We start from the raw sequence: 20,399 nt of genomic DNA on the forward strand, positions 1-20,399 counted from the left end.
TCTGATGTATCACAGACACAAATTCCTCCCAAGAATGTGGGAAGCGATATATTTATATATAGCAGCGGAGTATTGTTCCCTGATATATTGGAGGCAGCGGAGTGTTGCTCCCTGACATATTGGAGGCAGCGGAGTGTTGTTCCCTGATATATTGGAGGCAGCGGAGTGTTGTTCCCTGATATATTGGCGGCAGCGGAGTGTTGTTCCCTGATATATTGGCGGCAGCGGAGTGTTGTTCCCTGATATATTGGAGGCAGCGGAGTGTTGTTCCCTGACATATTGGAGGCAGCGGAGTATTGTTCCCTGACATATTGGAGGCAGCGGAGTGTTGCTCCCTGACATATTGGAGGCAGCGGAGTGTTGTTCCCTGATATATTGGCGGCAGCGGAGTGTTGTTCCCTGATATATTGGCGGCAGCGGAGTGTTGTTCCCTGATATATTGGAGGCAGCGGAGTGTTGTTCCCTGATATATTGGAGGCAGCGGAGTATTGTTCCCTGATATATTGGAGGCAGTGGAGTGTTGTTCCCTGACATATTGGAGGCAGCGAAGTATTGTTCCCTGACATATTGGAGGCAGCGGAGTGTTGCTCCCTGACATATTGGAGGCAGCGGAGTATTGTTCCCTGACATATTGGAGGCAGCGGAGTATTGTTCCCTGACATATTGGAGGCAGCGAAGTGTTGTTCCCTGACATATTGGAGGCAGCGAAGTGTTGTTCCCTGACATATTGGAGGCAGCGAAGTGTTGTTCCCTGACATACTTTATTGGATGCAGCGGAGTGTTCCCTGATATATTGGAGGCAGCGGAGTGTTGCTCCATGACATATTGGAGGCAGCGGAGTGTTGCTCCCTGACATATTGGTGGCAGTGGAGTGTTGTTCCCTGACATACTGGAGGCAGCGGAGTGTCGTTCCCTGACATATTGGAGGCAGTGGAGTGTTGCTCCATGACATATTGGAGGCAGCGGAGTGTTGCTCCCTGACATATTGGAGGCAGCGGAGTGTCGTTCCCTGACATATTGGAGGCAGCGAAGTGTTGTTCCCTGACATATTGGAGGCAGCGAAGTGTTGTTCCCTGACATATTGGAGGCAGCGGAGTGTTGTTCCCTGATATATTGGAGGCAGCGCAGTGTTGTTCCCTGACATATTGGAGGCAGCGAAGTGTTGTTCCCTGACATATTGGAGGCAGCGAAGTGTTGTTCCCTGACATATTGGAGGCAGCGGAGTGTTGTTCCCTGATATATTGGAGGCAGCGAAGTGTTGTTCCCTGACATATTGGAGGCAGCGGAGTGTTATTCCCTGACATATTGGAGGCAGCGTAGTGTAGTTCCCCGACATATTGGAGGCAGCGAAGTGTTGTTCCCTGACATATTGGAGGCAGCGAAGTGTTGTTCCCTGACATATTGGAGGCAGCGAAGTGTTGTTCCCTGACATATTGGAGGCAGCGGAGTGTTGTTCCCTGATATATTGGAGGCAGCGCAGTGTTGTTCCCTGACATATTGGAGGCAGCGAAGTGTTGTTCCCTGACATATTGGAGGCAGCGAAGTGTTGTTCCCTGACATATTGGAGGCAGCGGAGTGTTGTTCCCTGACATATTGGAGGCAGCGAAGTGTTGTTCCCTGACATATTGGAGGCAGCGGAGTGTTGTTCCCTGACATATTGGAGGCAGCGGAGTGTTGTTCCCTGATATATTGGAGGCAGCGGAGTGTTGTTCCCTGACATATTGGAGGCAGCGAAGTGTTGTTCCCTGACATATTGGAGGCAGCGAAGTGTTGTTCCCTGACATATTGGAGGCAGCGGAGTATTGTTCCCTGATATATTGGAGGCAGCGAAGTGTTGTTCCCTGACATATTGGAGGCAGCGGAGTGTTATTCCCTGACATATTGGAGGCAGCGTAGTGTAGTTCCCCGACATATTGGAGGCAGCGAAGTGTTGTTCCCTGACATATTGGAGGCAGCGAAGTGTTGTTCCCTGACATATTGGAGGCAGCGGAGTGTTGTTCCCTGATATATTGGAGGCAGCGAAGTGTTGTTCCCTGACATATTGGAGGCAGCGGAGTGTTATTCCCTGACATATTGGAGGCAGCGTAGTGTAGTTCCCCGACATATTGGAGGCAGCGCAGTGTTGTTCCCTGACATATTGGAGGCAGCGCAGTGTTGTTCCCTGATATATTGGAGGCAGCGGAGTGTGTTGTTCCCTGACATATTGGAGGCAGCGGAGTGTTGTTCCCTGATATATTGGAGGCAGCGGAGTGTTGTTCCCTGATATATTGGATATATTGGAGGCAGCGGAGTATTGTTCCCTGATATATTGGAGGCAGCGGAGTGTTGTACCCAGATAAGGTTGAAATTTGCTGCCGATCTCCTGGGACAGCAAGACTGCTCCCAAAATTAGGAAATTTCACAGCTCATAAATACTGCTGTAAATGTAAAGCAAGATGCGCTAAAGTCCTCACTCCCATCGCATAAATCTATGTCATGGAGTGTCATAGATGTAATTGTAAAATCTAAAAAGATGTTTCATACGTGAACACTGAAGCAAGGCTAGCACTCTATGACTCTTATTCAGTGAAGACCCCTCTGTTGCAAATAGGTAATTAAAGTTGGTTATCTGATGTATCACAGACACAAATTCCTCCCAAGAATGTGGGAAGCGATATATTTATGGCCCTTGACTCCCTTTGTTCTCATTCCAGTTATGAATATTTTTTTTTCTGAACAGTGCCGATCCTATAGTTATGGCAGATATATATCTGGCATCATGACAAAGTCGCAAACATAATGCACTGATTACATCACTGGGTGGTCACCGCACCACTCCCAAATTAAAATCTGACAGATGCTTAAAATTATACATGCCATGTTTGGAAATCTAAAATCATAAAAGGAAATATGACATTAACATCTCCCACCTGGGACCTTCAGGGGTGAAGATATCCTGAAAATTGGAGATCTCTTAATTTTTTGGGACCCTAGCCACATCCCATGACCAATCCTCATAAGACCAGAGGTATGTGGGAATGGTTTTTACCTAATACAATCTCAGGTTCTAGGTTTTGTCATTGTCAGTCCTGGAAGACAGTGTGCTGTACCATTTCCCTTAAAGGAGTGTTTCCCTCCAGCTGTCAGTGACTGTACCTGAGTATATATATATATATATATATATATATATATATATATATATATATATATCTCTCTGGCTTAGTAGTAGAAGGAGCAGCAGCCACATCAATCACTCATCAGTCAATTGTGTAATTGTGCTGACGATTTAAGGCAGTGGAGTGTTGTTCCCTGACATATTGGAGGCAGCGGAGTATTGTTCCCTGATATATTGGAGGCAGCGGAGTGTTGCTCCATGACATATTGGAGGCAGCGGAGTGTTGTTCCCTGATATATTGGAGGCAGCGGAGTATTGTTCCCTGATATATTGGAGGCAGCGGAGTGTTGTTCCCTGATATATTGGAGGCAGCGGAGTGTTGTTCCCTGATATATTGGAGGCAGCGGAGTATTGTTCCCTGATATATTGGAGGCAGCGGAGTGTTGTTCCCTGATATATTGGCGGCAGCGGAGTGTTGTTCCCTGATATATTGGCGGCAGCGGAGTGTTGTTCCCTGATATATTGGAGGCAGCGGAGTATTGTTCCCTGATATATTGGAGGCAGTGGAGTGTTGTTCCCTGATATATTGGAGGCAGTGGAGTGTTGTTCCCTGATATATTGGCGGCAGCGGAGTGTTGTTCCCTGATATATTGGAGGCAGCGGAGTGTTGTTCCCTGATATATTGGAGGCAGCGGAGTATTGTTCCCTGATATATTGGAGGCAGCGGAGTGTTGTTCCCTGATATATTGGCGGCAGCGGAGTGTTGTTCCCTGATATATTGGCGGCAGCGGAGTGTTGTTCCCTGATATATTGGAGGCAGCGGAGTATTGTTCCCTGATATATTGGAGGCAGTGGAGTGTTGTTCCCTGATATATTGGCGGCAGCGGAGTGTTGTTCCCTGATATATTGGCGGCAGCGGAGTGTTGTTCCCTGATATATTGGAGGCAGCGGAGTATTGTTCCCTGATATATTGGAGGCAGTGGAGTGTTGTTCCCTGACATATTGGAGGCAGCGGAGTATTGTTCCCTGACATATTGGAGGCAGCGGAGTGTTGCTCCCTGACATATTGGAGGCAGCGGAGTATTGTTCCCTGACATATTGGAGGCAGAGAAGTGTTGTTCCCTGACATATTGGAGGCAGCGAAGTGTTGTTCCCTGACATATTGGAGGCAGCGAAGTGTTGTTCCCTTACATACTTTATTGGATGCAGCGGAGTGTTCCCTGATATATTGGAGGCAGCGGAGTGTTGCTCCATGACATATTGGAGGCAGCGGAGTGTTGCTCCCTGACATATTGGTGGCAGCGGAGTGTTGTTCCCTGACATACTGGAGGCAGCGGAGTGTCGTTCCCTGACATATTGGAGGCAGCGGAGTGTCGTTCCCTGACATATTGGAGGCAGCGGAGTGTTGTTCCCTGACATACTTTATTGGATGCAGCGGAGTGTTCCCTGATATATTGGAGGCAGCGGAGTGTTGCTCCATGACATATTGGAGGCAGCGGAGTGTTGCTCCATGACATATTGGTGGCAGCGGAGTGTTGTTCCCTGACATACTGGAGGCAGCGGAGTGTCGTTCCCTGACATATTGGAGGCAGCGAAGTGTTGCTCCATGACATATTGGAGGCAGCGGAGTGTTGCTCCCTGACATATTGGTGGCAGCGGAGTGTTGTTCCCTGACATACTGGAGGCAGCGGAGTGTAGTTCCCCGACATATTGGAGGCAGCGCAGTGTTGTTCCCTGACATATTGGAGGCAGCGGAGTGTTGTTCCCTGACATATTGGAGGCAGCGGAGTGTTGTTCCCTGATATATTGGAGGCAGTGGAGTGTTGTTCCCTGACATATTGGAGGCAGCGGAGTGTAGTTCCCCGACATATTGGAGGCAGCGCAGTGTTGTTCCCTGACATATTGGAGGCAGCGGAGTGTTGTTCCCTGACATATTGGAGGCAGCGGAGTGTAGTTCCCCGACATATTGGAGGCAGCGCAGTGTTGTTCCCTGACATATTGGAGGCAGCGGAGTGTTGTTCCCTGACATACTTTATTGGATGCAGCGGAGTGTTCCCTGATATATTGGAGGCAGCGGAGTGTTGCTCCATGACATATTGGAGGCAGCGGAGTGTTGCTCCCTGACATATTGGTGGCAGCGGAGTGTTGTTCCCTGACATACTGGAGGCAGCGGAGTGTCGTTCCCTGACATATTGGAGGCAGCGAAGTGTTGTTCCCTGACATATTGGAGGCAGCGGAGTGTTGTTCCCTGATATATTGGAGGCAGCGGAGTGTTGTTCCCTGACATATTGGAGGCAGCGGAGTGTTGTTCCCTGATATATTGGAGGCAGCGGAGTGTTGTTCCCTGACATATTGGAGGCAGCGAAGTGTTGTTCCCTGACATATTGGAGGCAGCGAAGTGTTGTTCCCTGACGTATTGGAGGCAGCGGCGTGTCGTTCCCCGACATATTGGAGGCAGCGGAGTGTCGTTCCCCGACATATTGGAAGCAGCGGAGTGTCGTTCCCCGACATATTGGAGGCAGCGAAGTGTTGTTCCCTGACATATTGGTGGCAGCGGAGTGTTCCCTGATATATTGGCGGCAGCGGAGTGTTCCCTGATATATTGGAGGCAGCGGAGTGTTCCCTGACATATTGGTGGCAGCGGAGTGTTCCTTGATATATTGGAGGCAGCGGAGTGTTCCCTGACATATTGGAGGCAGCGGAGTGTCGTTCCCTGACATATTGGAGGCAGCGAAGTGTTCCTTGATATATTGGCGGCAGCGGAGTGTTCCCTGACATATTGGAGGCAGCGGAGTGTCGTTCCCTGACATATTGGAGGCAGCGAAGTGTTGTTCCCTGACATATTGGTGGCAGCGGAGTGTTCCTTGATATATTGGCGGCAGCGGAGTGTTCCCTGATATATTGGAGGCAGCGGAGTGTTCCCTGACATATTGGAGGCAGCGGAGTGTTCCCTGACATATTGGAGGCAGCGGAGTGTCGTTCCCTGACATATTGGAGGCAGCGGAGTGTTGTTCCCTGATATATTGGTGGCAGCGTAGTGTTGTTCCCTGACATATTGTTAGGAACGGCGGAACGCACTAAATAAAATAATAATAAAGTGCGTTCGCCGCTCGGGGTCCACCGTGCAGTAGGTGTTACACCGCTGCTGAGAAATGGCAGACAAGCAATATGGCTGTATGATGCGCACGGGTTCAACTTCACCCAGAGTGCGCAGAGCGGCCTCTGTTCACACACAGAGGTGCCGCAACAAAAAACATACAAAACGCTGAACCTGTTAGTGACACAGGCTTCAGGTAGATGCACACACGGTGTCTGGTCACAGGTGCAGGACCCAAGACAGAGGATCTGCGTCCCTCTAGACCTACCGTGTGTGCGGCGTCGCTTCTGCAGACGCCAAAGAGGGCTGCAACTGCAGCGCGGCGTAGGACACTGCTGCTCGACGACAAAGCAGAAAGCGAGCGCGATGTCGGACGCTAGCGTAGAGGTGCGGTGAACACAGTGGCTTAAGACTTGCCACTGACTGGCACTGACTGCAAAACTAATTCCCTATCCACATGCGTAATATCAGAGGGAAGGGGTTTCAAATGAGTCAGTCACCAGAATCATACATCCGTCACCATTCACACATAGCAAGTATAGTCTATACTAGCGCATGGCGGAACGGCCATGCGCGCTTTTTATAGCCGTGCGGGACCTTCCAGATCTCCGAGATGGACCAATGAGATCTGGAACAGGACCTGGGCACATGACTCCCGATCTCCAATGGGAGATCATCTCGTGAGCATGCCCAGTAGGAGCACAGAGGGACTTAGTCTCTGGAGCGGTCTGCTGCAAAGCAATCTGCTCTGCAGTAGAAAGACAGCAGGAGACCGCAGAATGTGATGCTCTGGATTCCTGCAGAGCAGACGCAGAAACCTGACGCCTAACATTACCCCCCCTCCTAGGTCCCCCTCCTCTCTGAGCCTTCCAATCCACCACCCTGTGCCCATCAGAGGCATATGTGGCCCCCCTGAGGGTTCTGTCGCCACAGAGGTACTGCACCTCCTCCTGAGGTGTGGTACCCCACCATTCAGGTAAGGTGGAGACACCTGACCACACTCCAACACCTGCATCCCACACAACACAGTAGTGTAGCAAAACACCCTTTGGTGGCTCCCCGCTTGGAACACGAAGCATGCTGGGAGGCGGGTGGAGTTTAGTTTGCACAAAAAGAGCGCGAAGAGCTTATGATGGAGGGAGTTGGTCAGACCTTTGTAAGGAGATCCCCAGAGAGGGATGGATTGAAGGAAGTGCTGCAGCTGACCTCAGTGATCTGGGTCCGCTGGCACAGGAAAGGAATATAGAAAGAAAGCCTGACTCTCCATAAGAAGGAAAGAATTAGTACGAAACATGAGGAGAAGAAGAGAACCAAGGATCAGGGTTAGAGGAGAACCCTTACCAAGTTCTAAGCGCAAGGCCGGGGTCCGGTCCCCGAGGTTGTTTGGATACTAATGGTCCCACAACAGACACCGGAGGAATAGAAGTTGTCACCACTTTATTCCCATACAAGACTTGGGGGCACAATAGCATCGATAGTGAGCCGGGACTTGGTAGCAGAGAGTCCCCGAAGCAGGCTACAGCTGTCTGCCGTGCAAGTAGAGTTCATAGGAACATCTGACAGGAGGAACTCCAGTGTAACTCAGTACTGTGAGTACTTCACTAAAGGCGCTAAGAGGGAGACGTTCAGGAAAGGCACATATGTTGGCGGAGTGTTGGAAAGGAGTAGTTCATCTTGCCTGGAAGTTGGCTGAGCTCCTGACCCGGAGGACACGGCACTGATGCAGGCTCTTGTGCCACAACAGACTGTGAGTAAAGCTTTGTAACTACATGCCCTGGTGTCCTCCACTTATTCCTGCGTCAACCTGCCTAGCACTGCTACATCCCCTGCACCCGACACTACACCATCTGAGTGTCACTACATCTACTCTGCCCTGGGAGTACAGCCCTGCCTGTGGAGGGTTGTACCATCATTGCTGCACCACACCATCTGTCCCAGAGGATCTGTCTGCAGCGTCGACTTAACATCTTTATTGCCGAACACCACAGGTGGCGTCACGACTTATTCATTCACACTGAACATTTCGCCTTGTTACATTGGGCGCCTAGGGCCACGGGCCGGGACCCAGCTGCCGTGACATCTCCCCCTGAGGCTCACCGGGACCGGTACCGAGTACCCCACAGCCCTGGCTGTGAGGGCGTCCCACATAGGCCTCAGACTCGTCCAAAGGCAAGTCTGATGTCCCGGTAGGTGACACGGAAAACCAGGACACGTGGAAGGTATCAGAGGTGGCAAGATCGCCAGGTTTAAGAAGGGACACGTGGGAGACAACGGGAGCGGCAAAACCGCCCGGAGCATAAGTTGAAGTGGGACGTCTCCACTCTCTGTTTAAGGAAGCTTACCCGAGCACATGAGGCGCATGCCTGAATATATTTCTTAACGTCCTGAGCCCTGTGCGGCCACCAATACGACCCTGCCAGGAGTTTTGTGGTCTGCATGTAGCCACAGTGACCACCCGCCCTGGACGCGTGTGCCCACGCGAGAACCTTCGGCCGAAGGCGAGGGGGGACAAAGGTCTTGCCCAGCGGCACAGAGTTTGGCCATTGCGGGGCCCCGCTATCCTGGTGAACAGAGTGCCGACAGTGGCAACCGCAAGTAGAGCTTAGTGTCGGACGCGCCTCGAGACTGGTGCAAGACACCTCCATGGGCTCTGGGAGTGACCACTCTGGCTCGGGAGATTCCAGAGGTTCAAAGAGGTTGGGAGCCGGAGTAACCCTCCGTCTGGATTGAGCACGCTCCAGCCCGCGCTCCGAAAAACGGAGATCAATACGGGTGGCAATGGCAATCAGCTCCTCCAGATTTGCAGGAACCTCTCTGGTAGAAAGAGCATCCTTAACATGCTCAGCTAAACCTCTCTAAAACACAGGGATGAGGGCTTTGTCAGACCACTCCAGCTCGGAAGCCAGTGTCCGAAAACGAACGGCATACTGACTAACCGAGAGGGATCCCTGAGTCAAAGCCAGTAGCTGTAGAGAGGTGTCGTGCGTGACCCGTGGTCCCAGGAAGACCTGCTTAATAGCTGTTAAAACCTGCGCAGCGGTCCGAACCTCTGGGTCACCATGCTCCCATAGTGGCGTAGCCCACTCCAACGCCTTGCCCGACAGAAGGGAAACAATAAACCCCACCTTGGCCTGTTCCGTAGGGAATCGTGCAGCCAGTAACTCCAGCTGGATAGAGCACTGGCTGACGAAACCCCTACAGGAGGCGCCATCGCCAGAAAATTTATCAGGTAACGGGAGGCGGGTAACTGTCGGCGCGTGGGAGGACGTGGACATACGGGAAACCGCCTCGGCGATTGACTGTACAGCAGCCTCCGAAGACTTCGCCGCTGCGGTGACACTCTCAAGAGTAGCCAACCGGCCCTCTAGCTGGCGAATGTACTGTAGGAATTGCTGCTGATCTGCCATCACTAGCCAGACCCTGGCGCTAGTATAATGTTAGGAACGGCGGAACGCACTAAATAAAATAATAGTAAAGTGCATTCGCCGCTCGGGGTCCACCGTGCAGTAGGTGGTATAACTGCTGCTAAGTGGTGGCAGACAAGCAATATGGCAGTATGATGCACACGGGTTAAACTTCACCCAGAGTGCGCAGAGCGGCCTCTGTTCACACACACAGAGGTGCCGCAACAAAAAACATACAAAACGCTGAACCTGTTAGTGACACAGGCTTCAGGTAGATGCACACACGGTATCTGGTCACAGGAGCAGGACCCAAGACAGAGGAGCTGCGTCCCTCTAGACCTACCGTGTGTGCGGCGTCGCTTCTGCGGACGCCAAAGAGGGCTGCAACTGCAGCGCGGCGTAGGACACTGCCGCTCGACGACAAAGCAGAAAGCGAGCGCGATGTCGGACGCTAGCGTAGCGGTGTCGTGAACACAGTGGCTTAAGGCTTGTCACTGACTGGCGCTGACTGCAAAACTAATTCCCTATCCACATGCGTAATATCCGAGGGAAGGGGTTTCAAATTAGTCAGTCACTAGAATCATACATCCGTCACCATTCACACATAGCAAGTATAGTCTATACTAGCGCATGGCGGAACGGCCATGCATGCTTTTTATAGCCGTGCGGGACCTTCCAGATCTCCGAGATGGACCAATGAGATCTGGAACAGGACCTGGGCACATGACTCCCGATCTCCAATGGGAGATCGTCTCGTGAGCATGCCCAGTAGGAGCACAGAGGGACTTAGTCTCTGGAGCGGTCTGCTGCAAAGTAATCTCCTCTGCAGTAGAAAGACAGCAGGACACCGCAGAATGTGAGGCTCTGGATTCCTGCAGAGCAGACGCAGAAACCTTACGCCTAACACATATTGGAGGCAGCGGAGTGTTGTTCCCTGATATATTGGTGGCAGCGGTGGGATATCTGTGGGATCTCCAGGCTGTTATTCTTGACATGGAGCAAGCAAGGATTATCATTTTCTTGGCATTGTATAAATAAAGCGAAATCTCTGTGTAAATGTTACGCTCTACCACTGTTTTATAGACTTAATGTTTCAATGTCTCAGGATTTCAATATCTGTGATTGCTGTCAGTGAATGAGGGCACTGTAGATTCCATTCCATGTACAACGCTGAGATGTACTGTAGATACAATCGTGTCCAGTCCGGACAATGGTCTGCTAGTTAGATACAGCAGGAGAAGGTGCACAGATCTGTCAGTTTGCTACAATGTATCAGTCTTATAACATTTACATGTGGCACGTTGCGATGAGCTCTGCGGCTTACCTTCTCCTTCTATGATAACACTCTTGGATATGTCGCTGTAGGGTCCTTGCCCTGCTTTGTTCACACAAGCCACACGGAACCGGACAGAGCCAGGCGGCAGCTCCGTGACATTAAAGTAGCAGTCCTTGATGCCGGAGCTGATCGTCCTCCATTCTCCTTGTCCTAGAGGAATATACAACCAAATAAATGACTATAATTCTGTCCAGTGAGCAATGGTAATACCTATCCCATGTACTTAAATTGTGCAGATGAATAAAGTCTAGTGCTCCCTGTTATCAGCCATTTTGGGCTTGGCAGAGGCTGAGTGTAGCGAGTGTCCTCCCTGGGATGACTGACAGCCCCCCCATCCACTCGACCCAACTCACCGTTCACCTGACGTTCCAGTATGTAGGTGCAGGGACAGCTAAGCTCAAAGGATTTCCATAGAACCAGCACCGTGTCCCTATACTTCTGCGGGATCTCTGGGGTGCCCGGAGCCTGGGGAATTCCTGCCAGGATAAAAACACACGGACAGGTAACTTCACTTCTCTTGTACTTATTTTCAGTTAAAATGAAACCTCTTTAATAGCCCACTGCTATGGGAAGACCACCCTGATGTAGAATAGATTTTTCTTAATTTGGTCCACTTGGAGGAGCTCACTACATACAGATTTATACAGCCACCACTAGGGGGAGCTCACTACATACAGATTTTTTACAGCTACGAGGGGGAGCTAACTACATACAGATTTATACAGTCACCACTAGAGGGAGCTCACTACATACAGATTTATACAGTCACCACTAGAGGGATCTCACTACATACAGATTATACAGCCACCACTAGGGGGAGCTCACTACATACAGATTTATACAGCTACCACTAGGGGGAGCTAACTACATACAGATTTATACAGTCACCACTAGAGGGAGCTCACTACATACAGATTTATACAGCCACCACTAGAGGGAGCTCACTATATGCAGATTTGTACAGTCACCACTAGTGGGAGCTCACTACATACAGATTTATACAGTCACCACTAGGAGGAGCTCACTAAATACAGATTTATACAGTCACCACTAGGGGGAGCTCACTACATACAGATTTATACAGCCACCACTAGAGGAAGCTCACTACATACAGATTTATACAGCCACCACCAGAAGGAGCTCACTACATACAGATTTATACAGTCACCACTAGAGGGAGCTCACTACATACAGATTTATACAGCCACCACCAGAGGGAGCTCACTACATACAGATTTATACAGTCACCACTAGGGGGAGCTCACTACATACAGATTTATACAGCCACCACTAGAGGGAGCTCACTACATACAGATTTATACAGCCACCACCAGAGGGAGCTCACTACATACAGATTTATACAGGCACCACTAGAGGGAGCTCACTACATACAGATTTATACAGCCACCACTAGAGGGAGCTCACTACATACAGATTTATACAGCCACCACTAGAGGGAGCTCACTACATACAGATTTATACAGTTTGTATTAAAATTGTTGTCTCATTTTATGAAAAGAAAGTTGTGCCATAAACACTCGGGGCCCTTTCATTGTCTCTGCTAGCCACTGTGTAAGGAAGCTGCAGAACAGCTCTATTCAATACAATTATCTGTTCCCTGCACAGGGAGTAATGTAGTGCAGGAAATAAAGATGATTATGTCATTTGGCCCTTTTAGTATCAGGTTTAGTGGTGGCACCCGTGGATCATTATGTAATGCCATCTTCTATCTCTGTACTAGCTGTATAAATCCATGCGCAGTGAGCTCCCCCTAGTGGTCACCTTCTACAGTCACATTTAATGTTCCCAAATTAGGATTAAAATTCTAAAACTTGTGCAATGATATTAAAGAAAAGTAAGAAGTATACATACGTGCCACTGCTAAGGAGCAGGAGCTGGTGGCATTGCCCAGGGCATTGGCAGCCACGCACTCATATAGCCCGGCTTCTCTCAGGCCGGCTCTTGTGACAGTGAGAACCTGGCGTCCATCTGGATTCGATTTTATATTGATCTGTCCTCTGGATTCTATGACCACCTTATCTGAGAAGTGAACGACAATCTGTATAAACATGGTATAAGGGAGGACAGCTGAGATTTCCATGGTGCTGACAGTCTCACCCAATGGAAAGGTTCAAGCATCTTCAGATGGAGCAGAGCTGAATGTGTCATTGAAATACTTTCCTTGTGCATCATGATAAAGTAATCCAGCATGCTGACCTGCACTTCATTGTGAAATCCTTTGCTAAAAGACACACTCAGCTCTACCATATTCATCAAATCGGCACTGCTATATCTGAGCTACGGCTGCTTTATTACATCTATGCTTCGCTCCACATCATTGCACGACACAGTATATAGAGGCCGAGGATGGGATATTAATAATGCAGAAAGGCTCTCAACCCTAGAATGAGATATGTCCTGTAGAGCAGATGTCAGACATATTACCACAAAGTATGGCTGCTCACAAAGGATGCAGATTTTTTTTTCAACTTTTATGGACATGTAATGCCTACCTTGCAAAAATCTGTACTGATAAATCTTTATAGTGACCACAGCTTCATTTTTCTGTTACCGAGCTCCAAATTCTCTGCATACAGTAAGTGTGAAACGAAATGATAAAGATGTGCTTACCTGCAGCCACCACTAGAGGGAGCTCCATGTATTCAGTGTTTATTATTGAATTATATGTATGAACTGTATTCAGTAAGCTCCTGAGCTCCCCCTGGTGGTGGCTATAGGAAGTCTGCTTTTTATCATGTTACTCTACATCTATGCAGCAGATTTGGAGCTTTGTATCAGAAACATAAATCTACACACACTAGAAAGGTGTATAAGGAAATTTAAATGCTGAAATGAATTAATCATGGAGCGTTGGACCAGGAAACTAAGACAGATACTCACTTTGGACACTTCAAAAGCAAAGCTGCATCATAATTACCTTTCTTCCATAGAATTCGGGGTGCGGGGCTGCCGGCAGGAAGACAAGATAATGATACAGAATCGCCCTCCAGTATTACAATATCCTTCAGCTTTATATGGAAGACCGGTGGGAAATCTAATGTAAAGGAAACAATGCTTTACAAACGTATCTACAGCAAAAGTAAAAAAAAAAAAAGGCAACAAGTCCTTGAGTCGTTTTATTTCTACAGAAGTGAGTGACAGTTAATATGGCCACTATTGTTATTTCCCCGATGTCACCCAGCTTTTCTGGATTCCTGAATGACATATCTGTTTGGTTAGATTTTATGTAAATTAAGGTTAATCGATATAAAATAAAAAAAGTGTGGAAACTTTCTAATAGTCAAGTTTCTCAATATTCTCAAGATCTCTGCATGCTGTCAGTGAGTGGATACTATAATGTTCCCAGTAAAAGCCCCCATCCCCGGACCGTCCATTCACTCGTGGCGGGAGCAGCGCAGCCGTCAGTCCCACCATTACCGCACCTGAAAAAAGTTCTGCAAAAAGTAGTGCGAGTTTTAAAAGCGCGGAAAAAGAGTGTGCAAAAGTTATCGGAGGTATGTGTGGATTTTTCTGCACAACATTGGAGTATATGCCAAATTTGCCCATTTATAAAATCGCCCATTTTTCAACATTTATGGATCATATGAAATGAGGAAGATTAATAAAAAAAAGAATTATGGTGGAAAATGCTCCAAGAAAGTGAAGAACACATCGTGCCGAACATTTACGTGTGCACAATTTTCGATCATATAAAGTTTCTAGAAAAAAGAAGAGTCATGAAATGTGCGATAAATGCACTTATAATTTGTCACAAAATACACATGTAACCAAGGAGAAAGAAAATGAACATGTCTGCGTCAAACTGTCGCGCCACATGCACCATTGTGATACATTGGTCTCAGTTTGCGGCATTCTTGACTCTGTGTAAAAGTTAATGACTGCATGGATAAATCTACGTTAGCTCCGCAGCACTGAGTGCCATCGCCCCGAGCCGCCACATAAGAGACCTCACAATGAAGTGTAGAGTCCTCTCTTTGTATAATGTCTGTGCCCTCTGGGCAGAAGCCAGAGGAAGAAACACAAGAACAGGGCGGCGGGAGGCTGAGAGGGAAATCAGAAGGAACCAGGGCTGGAGAGTTGTCTTGTGTCTTTGTATCACGATACAAGATGGAAAAAAGTGTTAGGGTAAGTGCACACAGTGCAGATTCACCTGCGGATTTTTCCGCACGGATTTGCAGGTAAAACCGCAGGTAAAGTGACCTGCGGTTTTCCTGCGGATTTGCCAGCGGTTTCCCCTTCGATTTGACACCTGTACAATGGAGGAGATGCCAAACCGCTGCGGAATCTGCAGAAAGAATTGACATGCTGCAGATTTAAAACCGCAGCAAATCCACACGGATAAATCCGCACCGTGGGCACTGCAGTTTTGAAATCCCATTGACTAACATGGTACTGTTCATTGCTTGCGGATCCGCAGGGCCAAAACCGCTGTGGATCCGCAGCGTGTGCACACACCCTTAGAAATGGCACCAAATGTATGAAAATGGTACACGTGGCAGAACTTGCCAGTCATGTCAGATGGAGGCTGACGGCTGCCGAACATTAGATATGTAATCTGCTTTACAGTGTTAAAGTCTCAAAAGTTTACAAAAGTGTGTAGGAAAGCCATGGAGTCTATGAGCAGTCATTAAATGCGCCAAATTTATTATTGGTGTGCTGAAATGCATCATAATACACGGTGACAAAAATGGCGCAAACTGATTTTATCATAATGGTGCATGTGGCTTGATGAACGAGCGCAGACATGTTGGTTTTCCATCCCATATCCCACCCCAGCCCTGACCTTGGTTACATATGTATTTTGGAGCAAAGGAATAATACAGTACATGTTCCTAATCAATTTCGGGAATTTAGTTACTGTAGCTACATCCCATTTTTTTTAGCAATTGTTACATTAGGGAAGATTCTATTTTCCGGCCAGGAAATAATGTAAGACACAAAGATGGCAACTTAATATAACACTGGAAGAGTTACTGTAAGGGCTCGATCACACCAGCGTATATGTCAGACGAGTGGAATCCAATCTTTTATCACATGGCACTCAGACCAATGTTATTCTATAGGACAGTGCTGATGTGCAGCAAGCTGGGATTTCACTTCGAAATTGGAAGCCCCTCATTCAAGCCTACGGGTGCGTGGAAAACCTGGGAGTGCGGTCCGATTTCCACAGACTCACACAATGGAGCAGGTGGAGAAGTTTTGTTCTCCATCTTCTCCTCATCCAAGAGAATCGGAGCAGACCATGCCGACATTCGGATCAGAGGTTGTTCAGTGGGTCATTTGTATAATCGGCGCGATTCTCCCGGATGAGAGAAAATACCGACGTCTGATTATATCATGAGAGTGAAAGTCTCGTAGAAGTTAAAGAAAGCTTAATAAAGTTGTAAAAAATATAAAGAAGAAAAACATTCTTTTTATGCTCAGTAAAATAAATATCTTTACATATTGTGTAAAGCAGAAATCATTGTGACCGCAGAATAAAGGAATATACCACTCAGTAAACTGTGTGATTAGAAACACAACACAAACAAACGTGTCTCCTGCCGCAGGTCCGTGTGCCGTTACCCCCTGGTTTGTGCACAGTTCCCTCCCTCCATTCTTCCCTCTGCCCTGGGGGTGACATTGTGGCAGCATTGTACCTGGTAACGGTTGTGTTGTGTTATACACAGGGCAGGGCGCTCGTGTCCTGGAGACTGGAGGTCACCTGCCCGGGCTCCTGTTACTAAGGACTCTGCTGACTCCTATATATAGAGAGAGGAGGACAAAGAGGACAGAAACCCTCCACATCCAAAGACCTAACTCACCGGAGCTTGGAGATCTACAGCCGACACCATGGTGAGTGCCCGATCTCATCTACTACATGTTACTGACAATCTAAACTATTACATCTGTCATTGTCCAAACTAATTGGTCCAACTTCATCCATCCAAAATGTATGTGACTGTCCGATGTCATCTCTCATATATGTGCCTACATAAGATCATATGTAACTGCCCGGTCTCATGTATTATGTCTGATCTCCTGCCCCATATATGTGACCTATGAGTGATTGTCCAGTCTCATCTGTTCTGTGTCCTCTCTCCAATAGAAACGACTTATTCCAATGTATCAGTCCGGTCTGTGTGATATCTGGGACGTGTTACATACACCTTCCATGTAACTAATTCTGATGCATGCAGTCTGACCCTAATCATATCCCCCATCTACCCCATACAGAGGGAATGTATCTCTATCCACGTTGGCCAGGCTGGAGTCCAGATGGGCAATGCCTGCTGGGAGTTGTACTGCCTGGAACATGGCATCCAGCCGGACGGGCAGATGCCCAGTGATAAGACCATCGGTGGAGGAGACGATTCCTTCAACACCTTCTTCAGTGAGACGGGGGCTGGTAAACACGTCCCCCGCGCTGTGTTTGTGGACCTGGAGCCCACTGTGATCGGTGAGTACATCGGCTGATTGTCTATGACAATGAATAGAAGAGATGTCAGTGCAGATCTGAAGAGAGGAGATGGGCGATCAGTTCTTGATCTCAAATAGAAACCTCCATTATTTCTCTCCTACAGATGAGGTGAGAACTGGAACCTACAGACAACTGTTCCACCCTGAGCAGCTCATCACCGGCAAGGAAGATGCCGCCAATAACTACGCCCGTGGCCATTACACCATTGGCAAAGAGATCATTGACCTGGTTCTGGACAGGACCCGCAAGCTGGTGAGTTCATGGAGATGTTAATATATTCTGCTATATGGAACCCAACCCAACAATAAAGATGGTAGGACATAGAGGAGACAATCGGGTTGGAGTTATTAATCCTGTCTTCTGTAACATTCAAGTCTAATCTTCTATTGTGTCTCATCTCCATTAGGCGGATCAGTGCACAGGTCTCCAGGGCTTCCTCATCTTCCACAGTTTCGGTGGTGGCACTGGATCAGGTTTCACCTCCCTCTTGATGGAACGTCTCTCTGTTGACTATGGCAAGAAGTCCAAGCTGGAGTTCTCCATCTACCCTGCCCCCCAGATCTCCACCGCTGTGGTTGAGCCATACAACTCCATCCTCACCACCCACACCACACTGGAGCACTCAGACTGTGCCTTCATGGTGGACAATGAGGCCATCTATGACATCTGCCGCAGGAACCTGGACATTGAGCGCCCGACCTACACCAACCTGAACCGTCTAATTGGACAGATCGTGTCCTCCATCACAGCCTCTCTCAGGTTTGATGGCGCTCTGAATGTGGACTTGACAGAGTTCCAGACCAACCTGGTGCCCTACCCCCGTATCCACTTCCCCCTGGCCACCTATGCCCCCGTCATCTCTGCTGAGAAAGCTTACCATGAGCAGCTCACAGTGGCTGAGATCACCAACGCTTGCTTTGAGCCGGCCAACCAGATGGTGAAATGTGACCCCAGACATGGCAAATACATGGCCTGCTGCCTGCTGTACCGTGGTGATGTGGTACCTAAGGATGTCAATGCTGCCATTGCCACCATAAAGACCAAGCGTACCATCCAGTTTGTGGACTGGTGCCCAACAGGGTTCAAAGTTGGAATCAATTACCAACCACCAACTGTGGTTCCCGGTGGAGACCTGGCCAAGGTGCAGCGCGCTGTGTGCATGCTGAGCAACACCACCGCCATTGCCGAGGCCTGGGCTCGCCTGGACCATAAGTTTGACCTCATGTACGCCAAGCGAGCCTTCGTGCACTGGTATGTGGGAGAGGGCATGGAGGAGGGAGAGTTCTCTGAGGCTCGGGAGGACATGGCCGCCCTGGAGAAGGATTACGAAGAGGTTGGCACTGATAGTGTGGAAGGAGAGGGGGAAGGAGAGGAGGGGGAGGAGTATTAAAGAGGGAATGAATCTGAGTTATTGGCTCTTACAGTATGTATCAGCTCAAATAAACATTTATTTTCTTATGACTATGGTGTTTTATCCGTTCCTCTATTTTCATACTCAGATGTGAGGATCATCTTTTCTACAAACTGACCACTAGTTTGGTTAACGTTAGTCTTCTGCCATAGAGGGCAATGAGGCTGAATTTATTTTTTAAGATGATCACACCAGGGGCAGACATTGACAGCTTGGGGCCCCCTGTGCAAGAAATGTGCTTGGGGTCCCCTCCTTTTATGGTGACAAAGCTATGTATATATATATATATATATATACACATACACTAGCTGAAGAGCCCGGCGCTGCCCTGGCATAGTAACTAACTGTGGTTAGTTATAGCAAATTATAATTATCCTGCATCCCATAGTCCCGTGCCCATATACCCATCATACATATCCACCATCCCATAGGCCCGTGCCCATATACATATACATATTCGCCATCCCATAGTCGAGTGCCCATATACCCATCACACATCCTTCATCTCATAGTCCCATGCCCATATACCCATCATACATATTCGCCATCCCATAGTCGAGTGCCCATATACCCATCATACATATCCTCCATCCCATAGTCCCATGCCCGTATACCCATCATACATATTCGCCATCCCATAGTCGAGTGCCCATATACCCATCATACATATCCTCCATCCCATAGTCTCATGCCCATATACCCATCATACATATCCTCCATCCCATAGTCCCGTGCCCATATACCCATCACACATCCTCCATCCCATAGTCCCATGCCCGTATACCCATCATACATATTCGCCATCCCATAGTCGAGTGCCCATATACCCATCACACATCCTTCATCCCATAGTCCCATGCCCATATGCCCATCATACATATTCGCCATCCCATAGTCCAGTGCCCATATACCCATCATACATATTCGCCATCCCATTGTCCCATGCCCATATACCTGTCACACATCCTCCATCCCATAGTCCGGTGCCCATATACCCATCATACATATCCTGCATCCCATAGTCCCGTGCCCATATACCCGTCATACATATCCGCCATCCCATAGTCCCGTGCCCATATACCCATCATACATATCCTCCATCCCATAGTCCAGTGCCCATATACCGATCACACATCCTCCATCCCATAGTCAAACATTATGACATCATAATGAGCGGCGGGGCTTGCAACCTACGATGACATCAGCGTCGCCATGGCAACCATTGTGACATCATAATGATGGCGGGGCTTGATACGCACACACTGTTTCCCCATTATGTAGATAGGGGCATTATGACATCATAATGAGGGGCGGGGCTTGACACACACACACTTTTTCCCCAGTATGTAGATAGGGGCAAAATTGTTTGGTGAATTGGAACGCGCGGGGTTAAAATTTCGCCTCACAACATAGCTTAGGACGCTCTCGGGGTCCAGACGTGTGACTGTGCCAAATTTTGTGGCTGTAGCTGCGACGGTGCGGATGCCTATCCCGGACATACACACACACATACATACATACATACATACATACACACTTTGAGCTTTATATATTAGATATATATATATATATATAT

At 48.5% G+C, this 20,399-nt stretch overlaps 2 protein-coding genes across 5 annotated transcripts in view; one reads left to right on the plus strand and one right to left on the minus strand.

The window, feature by feature from the left end:
* The window catches only part of SPEG (striated muscle enriched protein kinase), a 239,638-nt gene that overhangs the window by 19,606 nt on the left and 199,633 nt on the right, over window positions 1–20,399 (minus strand). For all 4 annotated transcript variants that reach the window (XM_073545451.1, XM_073545453.1, XM_073545452.1 and 1 more), the window contains 4 exons: window positions 13,870–13,986; window positions 12,804–12,971; window positions 11,285–11,407; window positions 10,920–11,081 (listed from right to left, as the gene is read on the minus strand). In XM_073545451.1, coding sequence (XP_073401552.1) covers window positions 10,920–11,081; window positions 11,285–11,407; window positions 12,804–12,971; window positions 13,870–13,986 — 570 coding nt within the window. The remainder of the gene's footprint in view (window positions 1–10,919; window positions 11,082–11,284; window positions 11,408–12,803; window positions 12,972–13,869; window positions 13,987–20,399) is intronic.
* On the plus strand, window positions 16,505–18,873 carry LOC141049238 (tubulin alpha-1A chain-like). The gene is made up of 4 exons (XM_073545457.1): window positions 16,505–16,787; window positions 17,169–17,391; window positions 17,516–17,664; window positions 17,819–18,873. Exons 1-4 carry the CDS (start codon window positions 16,785–16,787, stop codon window positions 18,800–18,802), a joined length of 1,359 nt encoding a protein of 452 aa, XP_073401558.1. The 5' UTR covers window positions 16,505–16,784; the 3' UTR covers window positions 18,803–18,873.

This window comes from Dendrobates tinctorius, unplaced genomic scaffold, assembly GCF_039654945.1.
Source record: "Dendrobates tinctorius isolate UK_male_01 unplaced genomic scaffold, ASM3965494v1 ptg000143l, whole genome shotgun sequence".
NCBI lineage: Eukaryota > Metazoa > Chordata > Amphibia > Anura > Dendrobatidae > Dendrobates > Dendrobates tinctorius.

Bases quoted from the DNA above. Each gene is read 5' to 3' on its own strand.
- LOC141049238 (XM_073545457.1), top strand. The intron at 17,392-17,515 runs GTGAGTACATCG...TCTCTCCTACAG, and splicing joins CCTGGAGCCCACTGTGATCG to ATGAGGTGAGAACTGGAACC. The intron at 17,665-17,818 runs GTGAGTTCATGG...CATCTCCATTAG, and splicing joins TGGACAGGACCCGCAAGCTG to GCGGATCAGTGCACAGGTCT.